This window comes from Nematolebias whitei, chromosome 2 (assembly GCF_014905685.2).
Source record: "Nematolebias whitei isolate Nwh7 chromosome 2, NemWhi1, whole genome shotgun sequence".
Classification (NCBI taxonomy): Eukaryota; Metazoa; Chordata; class Actinopteri; order Cyprinodontiformes; family Rivulidae; genus Nematolebias; species Nematolebias whitei.
This window is the reverse complement of record NC_056499.1, coordinates 51,500,857-51,524,859: the sequence shown is the minus strand read 5'-3', so window position 1 is coordinate 51,524,859 and position 24,003 is coordinate 51,500,857. Positions and strand designations below refer to the sequence as shown.

The window sequence follows — 24,003 nt, the reverse complement described above, 5'->3', positions numbered from 1 at the left end:
CAGACCAGCTGCCGTGGTCCCACAGACTCCCAGACCAGCTGCCGTGGCCCCACAGAGTCCCAGACCAGCTGCCATGGCCTCCACGTTGCCTGCCCCAGCATCTCCCCAGGCTTCCACGTCGCCTGCCCCAGCAGCTCCCCAGGCCTCCACGTCGTCTGCCCCAGCAGCTCCCCGCCTGCCCCAGCAGCTCCCCTGGCCTCCACGTCACCTGCCCCAGCAGCTCCCCAGGCCTCCACGTCGCCTGCTCCAGCAGCTCCCCAAGCCTCCACGTCGCCTGCCCCAGCAGCTCCCCAGGCCTCCAAGTCACCTGCCCCATTTCCGGTCTCCTCTTCAGCTGCTGTAGAAGTCCAGGCCCTCTCTTCAGCTGCTGCAATCTCCAAAACCCCCATGACAGCATTGGCTTGGCCCCTGGTTCCAGCGGCCGCAGAACCCCAGATTCCACAGGTGGCAGCGCTGGCTACCATGTTTGCGGCTGTCCTGGCCCCTGTGCTTGCTGTGATTTGGGCTCCCCCTGCACAGCCTCCAACAGAGTTCCAGGCATCCAAGTTGACTGCAGCACCCCTCCAGGTCTCCAAGTTGACTGCAGCACACCTCCAGGCCTCCAAGTTGACTGCAGCACCCCTCCAGGCCTCCATGTCTGTCCCTCAGACACCCTTGCCAGGTCCACAGTCCTCCATGTTGGTGGCAGCACCCTTCCATCTCTCCACATCTCCAGAGGGGCCGGCGCTCTCCACGTCTCCAGTGGGGCTGGCGCTCTCCAAGTCTCCAGAGGGTCCGGCACTCTCCACTACCGCAGAGGCTCCACAACCACCCATGTCGACTTCAGCAGCTCCACGGCCCTCCTTGTCGACTACAGAAGCTCCTCGGCCCTACATGTCAGCTTCAGCAGCTCCACGACCCTCCATGTCGACTACAGAAGCTCCTCGGCCCTCCATGTCGGCTTCAGCAGTTCCACGGCCCTACATGTCGGCTTCAGCAGCTCCACGGCCCTCCATGTCGGCTTCAGCAGCTCCACGGCCCTCCATGTCGGCCGCAGCTGACCCACAGCCCTCCATGTTGGCCGCAGTTGACCTACAGCCCTCCATGTCGGCCGCAACAGCCTCCAGGACCCCCATGCCGGCTGCAACGGTCCCCAGGACCCTCATGTTGGCTGCAGCCTCCAAGACATCCATGTGGGCTGCAGCTCTGATCCTCCTGCCTGGTGCGGCACTGGTCCTGGTCTTGCCTTTGATCTGGCCCCTGCAAGGCTTACAAGGCCATCTGACCTGGACTTTGCCACTTTTTGGACAGTGGCCAGGCCGTCCACCAGAGTTTTGGGGCATCTCTGGAGGTCCCTTCGGACCTCCAACCTGCCTGTAACATGTTTATGGATTATTTTCAGTGTGCTGTTTAATCCCGTGTGACCAAATCTCATCCTCGAAATAACATCTTCTTTTTTTGTTCTATTACATTTACTGAATTCCCCCACCTTTTTTGGATATTATAATAAAATCTAGCATTGTCTCCATTATCCTAATGCTCTTGCCATTTCTTTTTAATATGTAACTTTATTTCATTCTTAACCTCGTTTTTACTTATTTTAACGTTTAAATCCACAATAGCCAACTCATTTCCCATTATTCCAATGTGTGCAGGAATCCATATTAGTTTAATCTCTGACCCATATTTATTAATCCTGAAAATTAGTTGAGATGTTTCCAGTATAATATCTTGTCTTGTATTTGAATATACCTCCTGAATGCTTATTAATGCATTACTTGAATCTGAACAAATTAAAACTTTTTTTCCTCTAATTTCTTCAACCCACTCCAAAGCCATAGATATTGCCAATAATTCCCCGGTGTATACTGTTAAATTGTCAGTTATTCTTTTGTTTTTCATAATATTTAATTCTGGAATTACCAAAGCTATACCAGTTCTGCTATTTAACATTTTAGATGCATCAGTATAAATCTTGATATATTCTGAGTATTTGTTTCCTATGTATCTTTCCACCTCATTACTTTTTAATTCTCTCCCTCGTTCCAGTAAATTTAAATCAACTTTGATTTGTCCAAGGACCCATGGTGGAACAACAGGAACAGCAACTGCAGGACTAATATGAAAATTATTTATTCCTATATCTTTAGTTTGATTCAGGAATATCCAACCAAAACTATTAAATTGTTTCTTTTCTTTCTCTTGACAGGGTTGGAGAGTATTTTGTGGAGGGTGAGTTTCATTATGTCCTTTAATATTTGCCCAGTAGGTTAAAGCTATTTGTGTTCTTCTAAGCTCCAGTGGCATTTCTCCCATCTCAACTTGCAGAGCTGATACTGGAGTTGTTTTCATAGCTCCACAACAAAGTCTTAAAGCTTGATATTGTACTTTATCTATTTGTTTTAATAATGTGTTTGAAGCTGCGTTATATAAAATGCATCCATAATCAAATACTGATCTTATTAATCCAACATAGATTGTCTTTAATGCTTTCCTATCTGCATCCCCTTCTTTACCTCTCAGACATCTCATTATATTTAGAATTCTTTTACACTTTCCTACTATTTTATCTATGTGTATTTTCCACGTAAGATTTTTATCAAACCAGATACCCAGATATTTGATTTGATCTACTCGTTCTATATCGTCCCCATATAATTTGAGATTTATATTAATGTTTATTTTTTTATTTGAAAAAACAACCGGTTTTGATTTGGATGTTGAAAATCTGAATCCCCATTCTAATGCCCAATTTTCTACATTATTTTATGCCTCTTGTATTTTCCTTTTAAAAAATTCTATATTTTTTCCCCTTTTCCAAATAACTCCATCATCTGCAAATAATGAGACGCCAAAAGATTTATCTATATTACTAAAAATATTGTTAATCATTATTGTAAATAATATAGGACTAATTATACTGCCTTGGGGAGTACCATTTTCCACTTGATATTCTGAACTTATTTCACCATTTATTTTAACACTAATGCTTCTTTCAGTTAAAAAGTTTCTTATCCATCTATAGATCTTACCTTTTATACCCATCTGTTTTATTTTAATCAATAAACCTTCTCTCCATAACATGTCATACGCCTTTTCCACATCCAAAAAAACTGCTATCACACTTTCTTTATTAGCCTGGGCCCTTCTAATTTCATGTTCCAAATATACTGCTGGATCTATTGTACTTCTGCTTTTTCTAAAGCCAAATTTATACGATTTTATCTTCTCCTTAGATTCTAAAAAATACATTATTCTATTATTTACCATTTTTTCCATAATTTTACCTAGACATGATGTAAGAGCAATTGGTCTGTAACTTTCTGCTAAATTAGGATCCTTCCCTGGTTTACAAATAGGGACAATAATTGCTTCTTTCCATTTGTTTGGTATCCTCCCTTCCTCCCACACCTTATTATATAATTTTACTAATATTTCTTTGCTCACATCACTAAGATTATTCAACATGCAGTAATTGATTTGATCTTTACCAGGAGTTGACTTCTTGGAACTCTTTAATGCTTCGTTTAATTCCATCAAAGAAAACTTCATATTAATAGTATCCTCATTATCTTCCTCATTTTGAAGTAGTTCAGTGTTCATCCTTAATGTTATTTCTCGTTCTCTTTTTTCTTTATTATTCAGATTTTCTGTACTATGTATTTTTGCAAATGCTTTAGCTAATAATTCAGTTTTATGTTTATTATCAGTTACAATATTTCCTTTATGTTTTATTATTGGAAAATAATAATCTCTTGAATTCCCAGACATTTTTTTTATAGTATTCCAAACCCTGGTTATTGGAGTATTTTTCCCCAGTGTGTCACAATATTTCCTCCAATAATCCCTCTTAGCATATCTGATAATTTTCCTAACTTCTGCTTGTTTCCTTTTATAATTGATCAGATTCTGGAAGTTAATAGACCTTTTCAAAGTTTTAAAAGCCTTATCCTGATGCATGCTCAATAATCCAGGTAGAAAAATCCAAAAAAGTTCAATCTGGTCCTCTGGACATTAAAAAAAAAACTAACTGGGCCTTCCTGAAAGAAGAGAAGAAACCCAAACAGGACTCCAGTCAGCCAACAGGTGAAAAGGAGGAACCCAGACCCAGACCAGTGGTCATTCCATATGTTGAGGGAGTATCAGAGAAACTGAGATGTTTATTTTCTAAACATAACGTCCCAGTGGCTTTTAAACCCCAAAATACATTACGGCAAAGATTGGTTCATCCCAAAGATCCAGTCCCCCGGCACAAACAGAGTAATGTTGTGTATGCTGTTCAGTGTCAGGAGGGCTGTGGTCAGTCTTACATCGGGGAAACTAAACAGCCACTGGCCAAAAGGATGGCCCAGCACAGAAGATCAACATCATCAGGCCAGGATTCTGCAGTCTACACTCATCTCCAGGCCAGAGGTCACTCTTTCAAGGATGAAGATGTTCACATCCTGGACAGATAGGAACGATGGTTTGAGAGAGGAGTAAAGGAAGCCATCTTTGTGAAAAGAAATCGTCCATCATTAAACAGGGGTGGAGGCCTCCGGGTTCAACTGTCCCCCTCTTACAATGCTGTGATTGCTAGTATCACTCAGCCCTCTGTGAACAGTAAACAGCCATCAATGTGCTAATGATCCATTGTTAGGCTGATGGTCCTTCTTGAGCATGTGATCAGCTGGTTTTGGTTGTCAGCAGCAAACTGGTTGATCCACTCTGAGAAGGTGCTATTTAAGAGACTGAGCTGAAAACAGCACCTCAGACTCAGGAAGTCTCTTGGATGAGAGATGAAACGTTTCTATATTTTTTTGCTTTTTTTGCCTTTTTTTTTTTTTTTTTTGAATATCCAGAGGACCAGATTGAACTTTTTTGGATTTTAAAAGCCTTATTACGCAGTTTAATTGCTGCTGTACCTGTATATACACACCCTTGAATATAAGAGGATCTGTGGTGGAAGTAGTCTCCACCTACAAGTACTTGGGTGTGCACCTGAATGACAACCTCAACTGGGGCAAAAACACCACCAGCCTGATCAAGAAAGCTCATCAGAGACTCTACTTTCTCAGGCAGCTGAGGCGAGCTGGTCTGGGAAGCTCAGTCCTCACCTCCTTCTACAGGTGTGCTGTGGAGAGCATCCTGTGCTCCAGCATCAACATGTGGCAGGAGGCTGCACAGCTGCAGAAAGAAAAGCTCTGCAGAGAGTGGTGAAGGCTACAAAGAAGACTGTTGGAGTCAGCCTCCCCACCACCACAGACATTTATACCTCCAGATGCAGGAAGAGAGCCACCTGCATCATGAAGGACCCCACTCACCCAGCACACAAACTTTTTGCCCCGCTCCCCTCAGGCTCCCACTAGACTGAGGAACAACTTCCACCCTGAAGCTGTTAGGCTTCATCCATCCATCCATCCATCCATTATCTTTTACTCACTTCTTCCATTTTGGACCGCAGGGGTAGCTGGTGCCCATGTCCAGCAATTATTGTGCGATGGGTGGGGTACACCCGGAACGGGTTGCAAGTGCATCACAGGGCCACATAGAGACAAATAACCATTCACTCTCTCACTCACACCTAGGGACAATTTTAGAGTTACCAGTTAGACTAACATGCATGTTTTTGGTCTGTGGGAGGTGTAGTTAATTTCTTTTTCGAGTTAAATTATGTGTCGTGACCGAGATAACTGTGAGTGGAGTGTTTAATCAGTGACATGAGACGCCATTTTATCTTTGACCCAGCAGAATAAATGCGGTCATTTATTTAACAGAATCAAAATTTAACATCAAGACATGTACACATTGATTTGCTGATCTGTTTCTGATTAATAAAAACGGCACGCTTTACTAACAAGACAACAGAACATTACTGATTGAGGCATCTAGGTTACTGGCAAAATAGAAAAGTTTAAGGGAAGGAATGGAACAGTTTGAAAGGAAGATGGATAAAGGAAGATGCATGTTTGTTGACCAGAATTAGCACGCTTCTTTCAACACCAGCTCAAACCCCTGGTCCGCTTAGTGAACGACACTCGTGACGTCTTTTTACATTTGCAGTTGATGGACAGCTCCAGTATAGATGTCCCTATGCACGCTACCTTTACAGCGTCTCCGGTCAGGGTGGCTGGTCATCGTCAGAAGTTGTGTGGTTTTTACTTTGTTCAACAGAACAAGCTTCCTTCGAAGTTGTAGGGCGTTACGCCCGGGTGAGTTCACAGCGAGGCGCTGTGACTCCAGCTAGGATGGACGGACCCTCGTCTCATGGTCAAATCCATCAGCTATTGATTAAATCTGAAAGTTCCTTAGGAACTCTCAGGAAGACTCCATAGTCCCAAGAAAGACTCAGGAAAACTGAATAAGACTCCAGGAGGACTGAAGAAGACTGAGTCCGAAGTTCCACTCAGAAGTGGAAGACTCCGGTGAAAGACTCTAGGAAGACTGAATAGTTCCAGGAAGTGTTGACTTTTAAAGAGTACTCACTTCCGGTCAATCGGTACTTCCTGATTGGTTGAAACAACCAACACGGGCGGTGTTTCAGTGATGTCAGAGGGTTATTAGGAGTCAAAAAGACAGCAGGAATGTTTACGAACGTTTAGTACAGACAGAGGAATGTTATGGCGAAGTGAGACAAATGCAGATGCCAGTTGAAGTTATTTACTGTCTGCTAGGTTTAAAAACAAGACACTTCGTTCTAATAACTTGCTTTCTGACTTTTGACTGACATCCCTGACTTCTGACCGACATTCAGACAGAAGATCAAAATGCATAATTAATTTGTAAATGGGCATTTAACTTGATTTCTAATTTCTAATGAGGTTTAAAAATCATTAATACAGTTGATTTAAAATGAGTGGTTCACTTCAATATTTAGAAATGGTATGAACTAAACACACTTTGGTTATCAAGATATTCTAAAATAGTAATGATAATGAACAAAAGAAGAGTGTTCTTTCAATTGATTAATTCAGGATACAATTAAATAGTCTCTTGATGAGCTAATTTGTATTTCTGGATTCAAATCAATGATATAACAATTCCTGTCCCATGAAGGTCTTCAAAGACAGATTGTTGTCGGAGGCCTAGTTCACTACAGTGGAAATCAGAGTACCAGGAGAAAACCCACGTATGCACGAAGAGAACACGCAAACTCCACCCAGAAAGGCCCCCCGGTTCGGGATTTGAACCCGCAACCTTCTTGCTGAGAGGCAGCATGTCTACCAGTTGCACCACCGTGCTGCGAAGTTAGACTCAAGAATCCCTAATAAGGATTATCACTGTGAACTAATAAAATTTAGCGTATATCTTAGTTTATATCTTAGATCCTTATTTACTGTTTCTTTTTACATTTTATAATTTTGCTATTGTTGGATGTAACTGGGACCCTTTGTACACAATTTTGTTCCACCATGTGTACCACATATAATGCAAATGACAATAAAGAACCTTGACATTGACCTTGATATACTAACTAATGATTATATTAATTTAAACAGAAACCTCCTGATGCATGCTCAAAAATCCAGGTAGAAAAATATAAAAAAGTTAAATCTGGTCTGAAATCCTCCATCGTTAAACAGGGGTGGAGGCCTCCGGCTTCAACTGTCCCCCTCTTACAATGCTGTGATTGCTAGTATCACTCAGCCCTCTGTGAACAGTAAACAGCCATCAGTGTGCTAATGATCCATTGTTAGGCTGATGGTCCTTCTTGAGCATGTGATCAGCTGGTTTTGGTTGTCAGCGGCAAAACTGGTTGATCCACTCTGAGACGGTGCTATTTAAGAGACTGAGCTGAATACAGCTCCTCAGACTGAGGAAGTCTCTCGGATGAGAGACGAAACGTTTCTACATTTTTTTGTTGATTTGCTTTGTTTTGTTTTTTTGGATGTCCAGAGGACCAGATTTAACTTTTTTAGATTAAACAGAAACCCCTAATTATTTTTCTAGGAGTTTAATAGGGATCTGGATTATTTCGCATTTGTCTTACTTTGCTTTCTTCCGCAGGAGTTTCTGAGACTCGGGGTAATGAACCAGGATTTCTGCCAGGTCCTTCTTATCCAGGATGAAGAGGTTCGCGAATCCATGTGCCTTCACATTGGCTGTTCGCCGGTTTCCTCCACCTCCTGCAAGCAGACTGATCGATCAAACAGAAAAAAAAGCTCCTGTAAACATTTTTGATAAAAAAAAAACAAAAAAACATCAAGTCTGACTCTTGAAATATTTACACAAAATCAAAGCTGTAATATGACATATCCTGAGATATATTCATCAATTAAACGGGTTCTTTCATTTTTCTGGACTGTATAACATACGTGCATTGAATTTAATAAAATGTGGACGTGAGACGTTAATTATCTTTGACTCACCAAACGAGTGGGTCATTTATTAACAGAATCAAGTTTAACACATCACACATTTACATTAATTGGCAAGAATTGAAAAATAACGACATAATTAATCAGCTTTACAACCAGGAAAACCATACGGCCATGATTTTCCGTTGCTTCACCACAGACATTTCTGAAAACATCTAGATTAATTTGCTAGCAGATAGGAGAGTTTAAAGATGGAAAGATGAGGTTTATCTACAGAGAGATGTGTGAGGGAATTTGTCTGTTTTAACCAGAACATGCACGCTCCTTTGGAAATCAGCTTGGGCCAACGGTACGCTTGGTTGAGATAGAACTTTTTACCTTGCAGACGATAGCTTCAGCGTCGGTGTAGAGCTCTCCTTTCAACTCTTTCAGCGTCTCCGTGAGAACAGCTAAAAACCCCTGGAGTCGTGAGGTTATCCAAACAGAAGTTATAATTCCCAAATCGTCTCTGGTTCAGCTTGATTCTCTTTCAGCAGCATCCTGAATTCCAGCGTTCTGCATTCTGGAACTCCAAAAACTCTCTGCTTGAACTAGGAAGTGCCAACATTTAAATGGGCTCTACTTCCGGTTCATTTGAGAGCTTTTTGATTGGTCGATGGACCAAAGCAGAGGTGTGGTTTGTGATGTAAGGTGTTATGAAAAGTCAAGGAAAAGAGTAAGATTGTTTAAGAACAGACAGAAAGATTGTTATGGAGAATTCAGACTTCGTGGAGCCACCTCTCCCAGTATCTCGCTGTAAAAGTTAAACATGACATTTCTTTTCAGTAAACTTTCAGTTGACCGAAACTTGAACTTCGACACACTTACAACTTCGCTCATTGAAGACAGAAAATCAAGAAATGCATATTAACCTGATTTCTTCTTTGAATGAGGATTAAAAATCATTATTACTGTTTTAAGTAAATAAAAATGAGTAGTTCACTTCAACATGTAAACATTGTTTGAACTAACACAATTTGATTATCAAAACATTTGTAAAATAGTAATGATCATAGAGAATAGTCTTTTTCCACTTGATTAATTCAAGAAAGAAAGTCTCAGGATGGGTCAACCTGTATTTCTGGATGTAAATCAATGAAATGACAGTTTCTGACCATATGATCCTAAGGTCAAGTTTTGAGATCAGGCTAAGTTCACTACAAAGCTGAGGATTCTTTTCTGACACATTTTTTTTAGTTACAAAAAAATATTTTTCTTAAACATAATGACAGAGCTGCAGCCGCAAAATCACTGTGAATAGTTTCCTTTGCTTTGTGTAGCATCATAAAAAAAAATCTGTCCTGATCAGGTTTCATCATCCTTTTTTGTCTCAGGGTTTTTGTTGAAGAGACTGGTTCCTGTTCATAATGCAGCCTCCAAGACAACAGGAAACTGGTCTCACCTGATCTCTCCGAACACTGAGCCAGCTCTGATGGTGACGAACACTGTCTGCAGATCTGGACCCCCCACCACCTGAACCTCCCCCTGTTTGATAATGTACATCTCTCTGCCGATCTCCCCCTGAAACACACGGTGCATGAGAAGGCTGGCTCCAGCTCAGCAGCACTTGAACACAGCTTACCATGGGTTCATACCTTCTTACAAACAAAGTCTCCAGGCAGGTATACAACGGACTTGAGCCTGGTCAGCATGTCAAACATCATCTGCCTGTCGCAGCCCTGAAACACATGCAGACAGTTCAGTTCCTGCCTCCTGGCTCAGAACCATCAACTTATGGTTTTGTTTCATGGCTCTGACCTGAAACAGGGCCACTTTACTGACAATGGAGTAGTTGACGTCCACGGCAATGTCCAGCCTCATCTTAGCAGGCAGCTGCACCAACAGCTCCTGTTCATCTGCACAAGAAGCCCCTCAGTCACCATAAATTCAACACGATGTGTTCAGGAAATGAGGGGTTCTTCACACCAAACATTTTCAGTCAAACTCAAGACAAAACCTGACTCCAAATGAGGCCGCCAGGTGAAAGGTTGAAGATTTTTGTGCCAGTGTGTTTGTTTTTGTTTGAAGTCCAATGCCCTTCCTGACACAACCCCTACTATTTCCCCAGGCTTGGGACTGGTACAAAAGATATACTAGCTTGTGACCCCTAGTGGATTTTTTAGCAAATAAAAGCATAGTTTCCTCAAATGAGTGGGTGACCTGTTTATATAAGGTGGTAGCCATTTTGGATTTTGATTCGGCAACCCAATTTTTTGATTGTGACCTTTCTTATGCCGAGATGCAGTCACACAACAAAATGGAAAACGGTACTTGTCTTATTTTTAAGTTATCCCAATCACAACATGGACAAATGGCCAGACAGATGAATGGGGGACAATTATTGACTGTAAATCTAAAACTCATGAACATCTACTATCAACGCCACAGCTAATCAGCTTTAGTAAAAACACAAAAATGGACATAACACAACAAATTACCAATACTGAATTAAATTTGGTGTGGTCGTAGCTGAGTGTTAACCAACATATACTGTACTCCAAACACTAGCACATCATGACCTGTCATTTACAAGTATTAATCAAGATGGTTACAGCTCCCCTTTCTGGGTGGAGTTTGCATGTTCTCTCCGTGCATGCGTGGGTTTTCTCCGGGTACTCCGGTTTCCTCCCACAGACAAAAACATGCATGTTAAGCTGATAGGTAACTCTAAATTGTCCCTAGGTGTGAGTGAGAGAGTGAATGGTTGTTTGTCTCGTTTGTCTCTATGTGGCCCTGTGATGGACTTGCGACCCGTCCAAGGTGTACCCCACCCCTCGCACAGTGATTGCTGGACATGGGCACTGGCGATCCCCGTGACCCAAAATGGAACAAGTGGGTAAAGATAATGGATGGATGGATGGGTTCCAGCTCCATCATTTCTCAACATAATATGATCCCAGTCTAAACTTCTGGCATTATGGAAGGTGGGTGATGTGCATTGCATCACCGGTTTTAAATATTTCTGTAAAAAGAGGACTTTTTTGGTGTGAGAGGAAAAAAGATGAACTGATTTAATGTTGTGTTTGTCCTGAAAACCGTGTGAGATCTGAGTTCCACCTTGTTTGAGAAGACCTTATGTTCTACAGACCAAACAGTGTGGGTGAGTTTGGGTCTGGTTCCTTACCCAGCATGCCCTGGCTCTTCCAGGTGTAGTCATACCAGGTCTTGATGCGGCTCTGAACTTCACGGGGTATGCTGTAGGAGTTCATGTACTTGATGGTGCTGTCCATACAGGCCCGGTAGTAGTTCTCCCCTGCAGTCGCTGCTCCAACTACATCTCTCATCTAAAAAACAAAGAAATCTGAGCAAAACCAGATGGGAACCAGGTGAGTCCAGACCTACAGGACACCCATTTTACTCTGGAACCAACTCCCCAAAATAGATCAAACATTATATGAGCTGGTCTTGGACTTACCTGGCCAATCATGATGGAGAAAGCAAAGACACCAACAAAGTAGTTGATGAGCTGGAAGCAGATCTCAAAGACGGTGGTGGGGTCCGGCAGTCCTCCGATGGTGATCAGGGTCTTCACAGCAAAGTAGTAACAACGGATGTAACTATAAAAGTAAATAACGAGGGTTTTATTAGAAAAATTATGTTAAATTTAATCCGATGGATTTATAAGAGAACTGCTAATCATGAGTTGTAGTGTTCTTGTAACATTGTGTTTTATTGCCTGGAGGTCTACAAATGTTGACAGTAATCTCATAAATAAACCCGAATTGAATTTTTACTGTTTTCAAAGCAGATGAGTAATTTTAAGATGGCCTGAAAACTGCAGAGTGGAGACACACTGAACACCCAGATAAGTGGATGGACTAAAAGAGAAACCTCTTAGTCATGCTGAGGAGGTCCAGGAATTTTAATTTTTTTATTGTTATATTTTTGTGGTGCTGTTTGTCCTAGGAATTTCTGTCAGAAACCCTGGCTGAATGCTGAGGTGAGAGATCTGCTGAAAGCTAGGTACACTGCGTTCAGGACAGGTGAGGCATCAGCACTCTGAGAGGTGAGGAAAAGACTGACTGCAGGCATTGCAAGGGCCAAAGCCACATACACCCAGAAAATTCAGGGTCACTTCATCACCAACAACCCCCGGCGCATGTGGAAGGGCATCAATTGCATTACGAACTGCAACATCAGGGATGCACAATGCCCAAGGGACCCCTCATTGCCAGATGCACTCAAAAAGTTCTAAGCTCGCTTTGAGGATCCTAACCCCCCCCCCCCCCCCCACCACCACCACCCAACTTTTACCACCACCCAGTGACACACCCCTCTGTGTAACCACAGCAGATGTGAGCAAGACCCTCTAGGGAATCAACCCCCGTACGGCTGCAGGCCCAGACAACATCCCAGGGCGAGTACTGAAGGACTGCACACACCAGCTGTCTGAAGTGTTGGCGGATATCTTCAACACCTCACTGTCAATGGCAGTTGTCCCGAACTGCTTTAAATCTGCCTCTATTGTCCCTTTACCCAAGTGCTCCACAGTGACAGGCCTGAATGACTACCAACCTACAGCCTTAACATTGGTAGTCATGAAGTGCTTTGAGAGGCTGGTCATGACCCACATCAGTACGCCTACAGAAGGAACTGCTCCACTGCTGACATTATCTCATCGGTGGTCCACACAGCCCTCACCCACCTGGAGAGCAGAAATTCTTACATCCATCTGCTCTTTCTGGATTTCTCCTCGGCCTTCAACACCATCATCCCACAGACCCTGGTGCAGAAGCTCTCCTTTCTTGGACTGAGTCCCACACTGGGGAACTGGATTCTGGACTTCCTGACCAACAGACCTCAGTTTGTCAGGATCCACAACATTGCCTCCTCCTCCATCACCCTCAGCACTGGCTTGCCCTAGGGCTGCGTGCTGAGTCCACTCCTGTTCACTCTGCTGACATATGACTGCTTGGCTAGACACCCTAGCTGCCATATAGTGAAGTCTGCGGACAACACAGCAGTAGTGGGAGGCATCACAAACAATGATGAGTCCAAATACAGAGAGGAGGTGGAACACCTGGTGCAGTGATGCAGAGACAATAACCTCTGCATCAATGTGAAGAAGACCAAGGAAATGGTGGTGGATTTCAGAAAGGACAAGGATCCTCTTCATCCCCTAAAAATCAGAGGAGCAGCTGTGGAAGTGGTTTCCTGCTACAGGGACCTGGGGGTGCAGTGACCTCACCTGGAGAGCCAAAACTTCCTGTCTGGTCAAGAAGGTCCACCAGTATCTCTACTTCCTCAGGAAGCTGCGGAGAGCTGGACGTGGGAGCTCTGTCCTGAAGAGCTTCTATCGCTGTGTGGTGGAGAGCTTTCTCTGCAACTGCATCACCGTGTGGCACGGCAGCTGCACCGCTGCCGAGAGGATGGCTCTGCAGACGGTGGTTAAGGCTGCACAGAAGACTGTGGGTAGCAGCCTTCCCACCACCTCAGACATCTACACTTCACAATGCAGGAGGAGGGTGTTCTGCATCATGAAGGACTCCACTCATCCTGCACACAGTCTGTTCCAGCCCCTCCCCTCAATCAGGTGGCTGAAGAGCATTCAGAGCAAGATCACCAGACTCAGAAACAGTTTCTTCCCTGCAGCTGTCAGACTGCTGGACTCGAGCTGCACTTAATTCATCTTCATCTTACATTTTTTAACTTATATGTATATATATATATATATATATATATATATATATATATATATATATATATATATAATAAAATATTTTGTATTTGTTTATTTATTTGTTAATATTTGTTAATTGTTAGGCTTCTGATCTGGGACCTGAGTCCAAATTTTGTACAATAAACACGCAAATGTGGGCTGGTATGACACTAAAAAAATCCTTGAATCCTTGCTGCCTAGATCTACTCAGAACAGTTCTGAGATCAAAAGGGTTTGCCTATACTTCACTGCCTTTTTTAGACTATAAAAGACTTTTTGGTTCGAGGCTCCCACTCTAACCCTGAAAGCAAACCTTGAGTATAGAACCCTGTGGATAGAACATGAGCTGAACCACACCGGATCATCAACTCATCGTCTTGCAGCATTATTGTATAAAATCACATAAATCTGCACATCTCCTGGAGTGTTCTGGAATAAGTGGTCTCTGCAGCTTTGTGTTTTTGTAGTGTGGATGAGATCTTGAGTTCTTACGCATTGCCCTCTCCGTTGTAGACCCATTTGGTGGATCCCAGTCCTTCATAGTCAGAACCCCAGTAGAAGAGACAGGCATTGATGTGAAGAGAGTACAGCAGGTAGGTGGAGGTCCGGATCACCCTGACACACACCAACAACAACATCATCATCATCATCGTCGTTGTTGTCATCATCATTGACAACAACAACATCAACAACAACAGAGAGAATGTGAAATAAAAATACAAGTTGGCATTCCTCAGGGATTTATATTGGGTTCATTATTTTTCAGAATCTTGTTTAGTTGATGGCAGATGAGACAGACAGGGGTAATCTAGGGTCAGGGTTCAATCAATACTCAGGATTTTGAATGTTTTTTCTTTGTAGAATTTTGTAAGTTTATTCTGATCATACAACCTGCTGCCATATATAGAGGATTTTTCCCATGATGCTGCAATTTCACAACTTGGCATTGTGCTGTTGGTCCACTGATATACAAGCTAATATATACAAAGTATAAGATTCTTTCTTCAACACATTTTTAGGAATAACATTGCCCCATTTGTTCTGTATCCTTAAGTATAGACAACCCTTAGCATCCTCTTCATCAGTGTAGTGAACTCGGCCTCCGACCAAAACCTGGCTCTGAAGACCTTCATGGGACAGGAACTGTTATTTTATGGATTTGAATCCAGAAATACAAATTAGCTCATCCAGAGACTGTCTAATTGTATCCTGAAGTAATCAATTGAAAGAACACTCTTCTTTTATATTATCATTGCTATTTTATAATATCTTGATAATCAAAAGTGTGTTTAGTTCATACCATTTCTAAATGTTGAACCACTCATTTTAAATCAACTGTGAAACAGTATTAATGATTTTTTAAAAATCCTCATTTAAATTAGAAATCAAGTTAAATGTCTATTTACAAAGTAATTATGCATTTTGATCTTCTGTCTGAATAAGAAGTAGTGATGTCGGTCAAAAGTCAGAGACAGTCAGAAAGAAGTTGTTAGAACGGGCTGTATTGTTTTGAAACCTAGCAGACAGTAAATAAGAGCAACTGGCACCTGCAAAGTTTCTCACGTCCTCAAAACATTTCCCTGTCTGTACTAAAAGTTCCTAAACATTCCTGCTGTCCTCTTGACTTGTAGTGACCCTCTGGCATCACTAGAACCACCCCCTGTTGGCTGTTTCAACCAATTGGGAAGTCCTGAAGTGACCGGAAGTGAGAACTCTTTAAAAGTCCACACTTCCTGGAACTACTCAGTCTTCTGAGTCTTCAAGTCTGTCTTCTGAGTCGAGTTGGGGTCTTCTGCAGTCTACTGAGTTGAACTCAGTCTTTGATGGAGTCTTCCACTCCTGAGTGGAAACTCTGACGGACTCACAGCCTTTCTGTGTATCCACCCGGGAGATGAGCGTGTTTGTTGAACGGAATAAACGACACGACTTCTGACGATGGCCAGCCGCTCTTACCGGAGACGCTGGAAGGTAGCGTTGAAATGGATCCGACACTGGAGCGGATTTATCTTCTGCAAAGGTAACGAGTCGTGACGCGCTAAGTGTACCGGAGGTTTGAGCTGGTATTGGAGGGAGCGTGCCATCCTGGTCCGAACAGACACCCCCTTTACCCATCTTTTCTCTTCATTCCTTCCTTTAACTTATCTTCTATTTTGCCAGTAATCTAAATGCCTTCAGAAATGTCTTGTTGTCTTATTAGTAAAGCGTGCCAAGTTTAATTAATCAGAACCAGATCAGCTAATCACGTGTACATGTTTTGATGTTAAATTTTGATTCTGTTCAATAAATGACCACATTTATTCTGATGGGTCAAAGAAAATTAACGTCTCATGTCACTGATTTAAACAATCATCACAGTTATCTCGTCACATGGCCTTAATTTAACTCGAAAAAGAGAGAACCCGTTATATTTAAATAATTAGTAGTGGAGGTGCAACTAAGCTGGCCCTGACACCACTACATCAGATTGTCATACAACAACAAAGTGTCTTCAGTCATAGGCTTCTTCAAATCCGTTGTAGGACAGACCGCTACAAGAGATCCTTCCTGCCCACAGCCATCAGCAGCTATAACAACTCATTAATGAAACCAGGATGATGAGTTACCACAACATATAATTTCCCTCTGGGATTAAAAAAGTATTTTTGAATTTAATTGAATTGAAGTAAGAACTGTTTATATATTACTATATTATTATAAAAACTACCTGCCAGCATCAAAATGTTAAAGTGCATTAAAATGAAAAGACTCTGTGAGATGAATCACTGTGAAGACAAAAGGCCTTGAGTGAGCACCACAAAGTCTAGAACTAAAGACAAGATCTTATTTAATTTATCTTCATTTCAGGTTTATCTAATTCAGTTTAATTCAGTTTATTTATATAGCGCCAAATCACAACAAAGTTGTCTCAGGGCACTTTACAGAAACATTCACATACATAAAAGCCAATTAGTAAAGTTCTTTATCTAAGGAGACGAGCAGACAAGTTGAATCTTGGCTTTGTTGCAGTCTCCCATCCTGAGCAAGCACAGTGGCAACAGTGGAAAGGAAAAACTCCCTTTTAAAAGGAAGAAACCGCCAGCAGAACCAGGCTCAGGACAAGCAGCCATCTGCTTTGACCGGCTGGTTTGAGAGGACAGGAAGGAGAGACAAACAAACACAGAATTGTAGGTCTAGATATAGGTCCAGGTGTACCTGAAAGACAACCTCCCCCCCGCCCCCCCATGTTAAGGATAGAAAAAATAATTACAATTACAAAACAGTTTGAGCAGAGTAAGTAAAAACAGTAGCAGAGTGAAAAGTGTGGTCAGTTTGTCCTCCAGCAGTCTAAGCCCATAGCAGCATAACTAAGGGACAGCTCAGGAAACCCAAGCCGACCCTAACTATAAGATTTAGCAAAAAGGAAATTATTAAGCCTAGTTTTAAAACTGGATCATGTGTCAGCCTCACGGACAGAGATTGGAAGTTGGTTCCACAAGAGAGGAGCCTGATAACTGAAGGATCTGCCTCCCATTCTGTTTTTGTAAATTCTAGGAACCACAAGTAAACCTGCAGCCTGAGAGCAAAGAGCTCTGTTAGGAAAATATGTAACAATAAGATATGTAATATAAGATGGAGCTAAGTTGTTGAGAGCTTTGTAGGTTAGAAATAGGATTTTGAATTCTACTCTGGATTTGACTGGGAGCCAATGGAGAGAAACTAAAACTGGAGAGATATGATCTCTCCTACTAACTCCAGTTAAGACTCTGGCAGCAGCATTTTGGATCAATTGAAGACATTTTAAAGAAGTATTTGGACACCCAGATAATAATCCATTGCAATAGTCCAGTCTAAACGTGACAAATGCATGGACCAGTTTTTCTGCATCATTTTTAGATAAGATGTTTCTAATTTTAGCAATATTACGCAGGTGGAAGAAGGCAGTTCTAGTAACGTTTTTAATGTGGGGGATAAAAGACATGTCCTGATCAAAAATAACACCAAGATTTTTAACATTAGAGCTGGAGGACAGATTAACGTCATCTAAGGAGAGAGAAAGACTGAAAAATTAATTCCTAAAGTGCTCAGGTCCAAAAACCAAAACCTCAGTTTTGTCTGTGTTCCAAGGAGAAAATTAAGGATCATCCAGGTTTTTATGTCTTTAAGACATGCTTGTAGTCTAAGTAGCTGATTGGATTCATTGGGTTTAATGGACAAATATAATTGTGCGTCATCAGCATAACAATGAAAATTTATCCCATGCTGTTTAATAATTTTACCTAATGGAAGCATATATAAAGTAAAGAGTATTGGCCCAAGTACTGAGTCCTGAGAAACTCCATGACTAACTTTGGTGTATGAAGAAGATTTATTATTTACATTTACAAACTGGAATCTATCAGATAGATATGATTTAAACCATTTTAGAGCTGTTCCTGTAATCCCAATATCATATTCAAGCCTCTATAGTAAAATATTGTGATCATCTGTATCAAATGCAGCGCTGAGGTCTAACAGGACCAGTATAGACACAAGTCCATCATCTGAGCCCATGAGAATATCATTAGTGATTTTTACTAGTGCTGTTTCTGTACTATGATTAGCTCTAAACCCTGACTGAAACTCTTTAAACAGATTATTTCTTTGTAGATGGTCACACAACTGACCTGCAACTATTTTCTCCAGAATTGGATTTAGTCTTTAGTCCAAAGGCAGAGTGATATGTATGAGAGAGGATCTGTGTGTGATTTGTGATTCTTGTGTCATCTGTCCTGCCTTCAGTGTTTCTCCCTCTTGTAATCAGCTCCTGCCTCTGTCACCTGTTGTCCTTCCCTAGGTGTTTGTGTTTAATCCCTCATTAGTGGCTCCATATATTCTGCATTTCTTTATTGTTCCCCTGTCCGAGGGTTGCTCACTCGTGTTTGGAGCTGACAGCTGTTGGCTAATTAGACTGTAGACGTTTGGACTTGTTCTTTGGACCTGGTTGGACTGGGTCGGGTGAGAAATAGTGATAAATTGTTGACCGACGGCCTGTATAGGTCCGGACCAGCAATCATCACTCATTTTTTACCTGTCCTTTAGAATGTCAGGGAGAGATGAGGGTAGTAATATGGAGTATGATGAGAGCGGTTTCCTGCTAGTTCCAGGATCTCAGTGATCAGGCACTCGAGCACAGCTGGCAGGTAGATGAGAATGCGTCCACAGAACATTCTTTTCAACTCACTTGAGATTTGGGGCTGTAGTTGAGATATTATTTGAGCTTTTGAGATGTTAATCAGCAGCTGTTGGTTGTAGAAAACAGCCTTGTTGCCATAGTTACGCATCAGAACAAATGCCCAAAACTAAAAAAGTTTCAGTAAAAATCCTTCCATCTGCACAGCATCTGATACCAGAGGAAACAACCATCCAAAAAATGTGATTTACATCCAGAAAAAGAGGAATTAAAGTTTCCAAAAGCAAAATCTCAAAATGAATGTAACAGAGCTGCTCCAACATGCAGCCACCTTGAGCGGCGCAATTCTAGAACACATGGTAACGTATGGTAAGTGTGGAGAGGGAGTACAGCCAAAATGTTGTAACTGTGGAGGAAATCACAGTGTGGCCTATTGGGGGTGTGAAGTCTTAAAAAGAGAGATTGTTGTGCAGCAAACAAAAGTTAAGGAAAAAGTAACTTATGCAGAAGCAGTAAAAAGGGTGACTCGGGGAATTGGAGAGATAGGAAAGAAACAAAAAGAGCATACATTAATTAAAAGTAAGGAAGACAGGAAGTCTACTTGGGATGAGAAAAAGAGATTGGTTACATTTATTGCTGGAGTCATTAATGCTACTTATGATGTTAAATCCAAAACTGAGAGGTTACAAATAATTGTTAAGGCAGCAGTACATCATCTTGATATGGTAGGACTTAAGTGGGAAGAGGTAAGGGATGAACTCAATGTTCAGGCAAGCCAGGAACCATAGACTGTTCATATTAACAATTCTTGTTCTACAATGGAATGCAAGGAGTCTAATTGCTAATGGTCAGGAGTTCAAAAAGTTTATAGATAGTAGAAAGGACAAACCTGATATTATATGTGTACAAGAGACATGGCTTAAGCCTAGACTGGATTTTGTGATTCAAGGATATGAAATAATTAGGAAAGATCGAAAGGAGGGAACTGGAGGGGGATGTGCAACTTTTGTGAAGCAGGGGATCTCTTATAGATCTTTGGATGAAAATGAGGATCTGGAATATGTAGTGGTGGAAGTATGTTCAGGGGGTGAAAATATAGTGGTGGTGAACTATTATAATCCATGTAAGAGACTTGAAATAAACAAATTAGAATTAATAGGTCATGGGGCTACAAGGTCAATATGGTGTGGGGATTTTAATGCTCATAATTCACTGTGGGGCAGTGAAAGGACAGATTATAATGGTCAAATAATTGAAGACGTGTTAGATGGTCGAAATTTAGTTTGTTTAAATGATGGTAGTAAAACTCGAATAGATGTGCATTCAGGTAGGGAATCTGTTCTTGATCTTACTCTAGTTTCTAGCAACATCGCCTCTTTATGTGAGTGGAGTGTGTGTCATGAATGTACAGTGGGGAGTGATCACTATCCTATATTTTGTAAAGTACAATATCAGGTAAAAGTGGAAGATTCTGGGAGGGGAGGTAAATGGATTTTTGGAAAGGCTGACTGGGAACGGTTTAGAGAAGAGGGTGATATTCTATTCAACAGTATAAAGGGTAATGAGTCTGTTGAATATTTAAACTATCTTTTTTCTGAAAGTGATAGAGCAGCAGCTTTGAAGTTTATTCCAAAAAGCAAAGGAATTAACAAGAGGAAAGCTGTTCCCTGGTGGAATAGTACATGTAAAGAGTCTATTCAAAAACGCAATAAAGCTTTTAAAGTGTTGAAAAGGACACACAATTTCCAGCATTTGATCGAATTTAAAAAAAGCCCAAGCTATGGTAAGAAAGACGATTCGTCAGGCTAAGAGAGAATACTGGAGACATTTTTGTGATTCAATTAGAAACACAACTCCTGTGGGTGACATTTGGAACATGATACTAAAGATGGGAGGAGATAGAAGGAATTGGTCTTATCCTGGACTTGTGAATAACAATAATATGTTAGTGGAATCAAATAAAGGTAAAGCTGAACTTTTGGCAAATACTTTAGTAAAAATACATAGCTCAGATAATTTATCTGAAGAAGAGAAAGGAAGTAGAGAAAGGACAAAGGCTGTTCACTCAGAAGTGTTGAGGAAAAAAGATCATGTAGCAGACGAGTTTAATGTCTCGTTCACAATGCAGGAGTTGAAGTGGGCCCTAGCTAAATCTGGAATGACTGCTCCTGGAAAAGATGAAATATGTTATATTATGTTAAGAAACTTGAGCAAAATGGGATTAGGAATATTATTATTGTTATTTAATAAAGTGTGGAAAGAAGGGACTTTGCCTGAATGCTGGAAGGAAGCTGTAGTTATTCCTATTAAAAAACCTGGGAAGGATGTTCGTAACCCATCAAATTACAGGCCTATTGCTCTAACATCTCATGTCTGTAAACTGATGGAATGCATGGTCAAGGAGAGATTAAGTTATTTCTTGGAAAAGAATCAGCTAATAGCTCATTGTCAGAGTGGATTTAGAAAAGGAAGAGGTACTATGGATTCAATGTTGTGTTTAGAAGATGAGGTAAGAAAGGCTCAAGCAAGTAAGGAGTCAGTGGCTGCTGTATTTTTTGATGTTGAAAAGGCATACGACATGTTGTGGAAAGATGGGCTGCTGATTAAGCTCCATTTAATGGGTATTAAAGGTAGAATGATTAATTGGATAATGGACTTTCTGACTAGGAGACGGGCAGCACGGTGGCGCAACTGGTAGAGCTGCTATCTCTCAGCGAAAAGTCCTTGGTTCAAACCCCGGTCCAGGGGCCTTTCTGGGTGGAGTTTGCATGTTCTCTCCGTGCATGCGTGGGTTTTCTCCGGGTGCTCCGGTTTCCTCCCACAGACAAAAAACATGCATGTTAGGCTGATTGGTAACTCTAAATTGCCCCTAGGTGTGAGTGAGAGAGTGAATGGTTGTTTGTCTCGTTTGTGTCTATGTGGCCCTGTGATGGACTTGCGACCCGTCCAGGGTGTACCCCGCCCCTCGCACAGTGATTGCTGGACATGGGCACCAGCGACCCCCGTGACCCAAAATGGAATAAACGGGTAAAGATAATGGATGGATGGATGGATGGATGACTAGGAGATCTATTCAGGTTAAAGTAGGTACATCAGTATCCAGTAAATTTGAAGTAGAATATGGAATTCCACAAGGGAGTGTTATTAGTCCTGTTTTATTCACAATAATGATTAATGATGTGTATATGTGAATTGTGGGGTAAAAATTGGGGATTTAGGTTTTCAGTTGATAAGACTGTAGTGAACTAAGCCTCAGGTCAAAGTCCTGGCCTTGAGGGCCTTTCTGGGACAAGAACTGTTATTTCATTGATTTGAGTCCAGAAACACAAGATTAAGTTCATCCAGAGACTTTCTAAGTGTCCTGCACTGATCAATTGAAAGAACACTCTCTTTTCTATTATCATTACTATTTTACAAATGTTTTGATAATCAAAGTGTGTTTAGTTCAAACCATTTTTAAATGTTGAAGTGAACTACTCATTTTTTAAATTGTAGTGAGTCACGTGGGTACGTGTCACTTGTTGTAGTACAAATATATGTGGTATATATGCATACAATATTCACGAGTTCTTCATCTTTCTGACTGTAATGTCGTGCATTGAATTTTAACAGAAATGCGAACGAGAGACGTTATTATCTTTGACCCATCAAATGAATGGAGTCATTTATTTTCAGAATCAAAGTTTAACATCAAACATTTACATTAATTTGGCAAAATATGAAAATAATAACAGACAAGTTTCACAAATAATGAACTTCAAATCACTCGGCGGTGATTTGAGGACTTTGCTTCAGATATTTCTAAAAATATCTGTACTGATTTATGAGAGAGAGGTGAGTTTAAGATGAACTGGAGATTTTATCTTACAGAGGAATATGTGAGGGAATTTAATCTGTTTGACCAGAAATTGCACGCTCCCATCAGGTATCTCAGCTTGTCCCAGGTACACTTTAGTCGAAGAAGAAACCGTTACCTTGTTGACGATAGATCACCTCAGTAAGAATCCTTCAGACTGATATCAGCGTCTCCGTTGAGAACAGCTAAAATCCTTGGAGAGTCGTGCGTGGTTAGTTCAAAACAGAATTATAATCCCAAAACGTCTCTGGATTCTCGGCAACTCTGACTCTTCATTGTCAGCAGCTCTCAGACTCTTTCAGATCTTCTCAGACTCCAACTCCAAAACTCTCCATAACTCTAACTCTGGAATCTCTTGGAACCGACTGCACTCCATGGAATCTACTGCACTCTAAGAACCGGGAAGTTGTCACATTTTAAATGAGTTTACTTCCGAGTTTACTTCAGAGCTTTCTGATTCGTGGATGGACCAGAAAGAGGAGTGGTTTTGTGACGTAAGATGTTATCTAAGCCAAGGTCAGAGAATGAGATTGTTTTAACAACTGACAGAGAGATTATTGCAGGAGAGCAGACTTCGTGGAGTCAACTCTTGGTAATCTTCTGAAAAAGTTTAAACATGACATCTTTCTCGGTAAACATTTTAGTTGACCGAAAACCAACCTTTCACATACTTACGAGCTTGGCTCATTTCAGACAGAAAATCAAGAAATGCATATTCAGGTGATTTCTTCTTTGAATGAGGAACAAAAATCATTACTTACTGTTTATGTAAAATAAAAATGAGTAGTTCTTTTCAACCTGTAAGCATTGAGTGAAACTAACACAATTTGATTATCAAAACATTTGTAAAACAGTAATGATTATAGAGGATTGTCTTTTCTGCTTGATTAATTCAAGAAAGAAAGTCATCAGATGGCTCAGACTTATTCAGATCAATGAAAATAACAGTCTCTGTCCATCTGGTAGATTTGAGGTCATCAGGGTCAGATGAGGGTCAGATCATCAGGTCATCTGGTTCACTACA

The 24,003-nt window shown here is 41.2% G+C and overlaps 1 protein-coding gene across 1 annotated transcript in view; it reads right to left on the bottom strand.

Moving 5' to 3' along the window:
- cngb1a (cyclic nucleotide gated channel subunit beta 1a) overlaps positions 1–24,003 on the bottom strand; it is a 48,479-nt gene that overhangs the window by 10,436 nt on the left and 14,040 nt on the right. The window contains exons 7-13 of the mRNA XM_037694784.1: positions 14,467–14,589; positions 11,731–11,872; positions 11,440–11,599; positions 10,074–10,171; positions 9,911–9,994; positions 9,718–9,836; positions 7,949–8,095 (exon numbers count right to left, since the gene is read on the bottom strand). Coding sequence (XP_037550712.1) covers positions 7,949–8,095; positions 9,718–9,836; positions 9,911–9,994; positions 10,074–10,171; positions 11,440–11,599; positions 11,731–11,872; positions 14,467–14,589 — 873 coding nt within the window. The remainder of the gene's footprint in view (positions 1–7,948; positions 8,096–9,717; positions 9,837–9,910; positions 9,995–10,073; positions 10,172–11,439; positions 11,600–11,730; positions 11,873–14,466; positions 14,590–24,003) is intronic.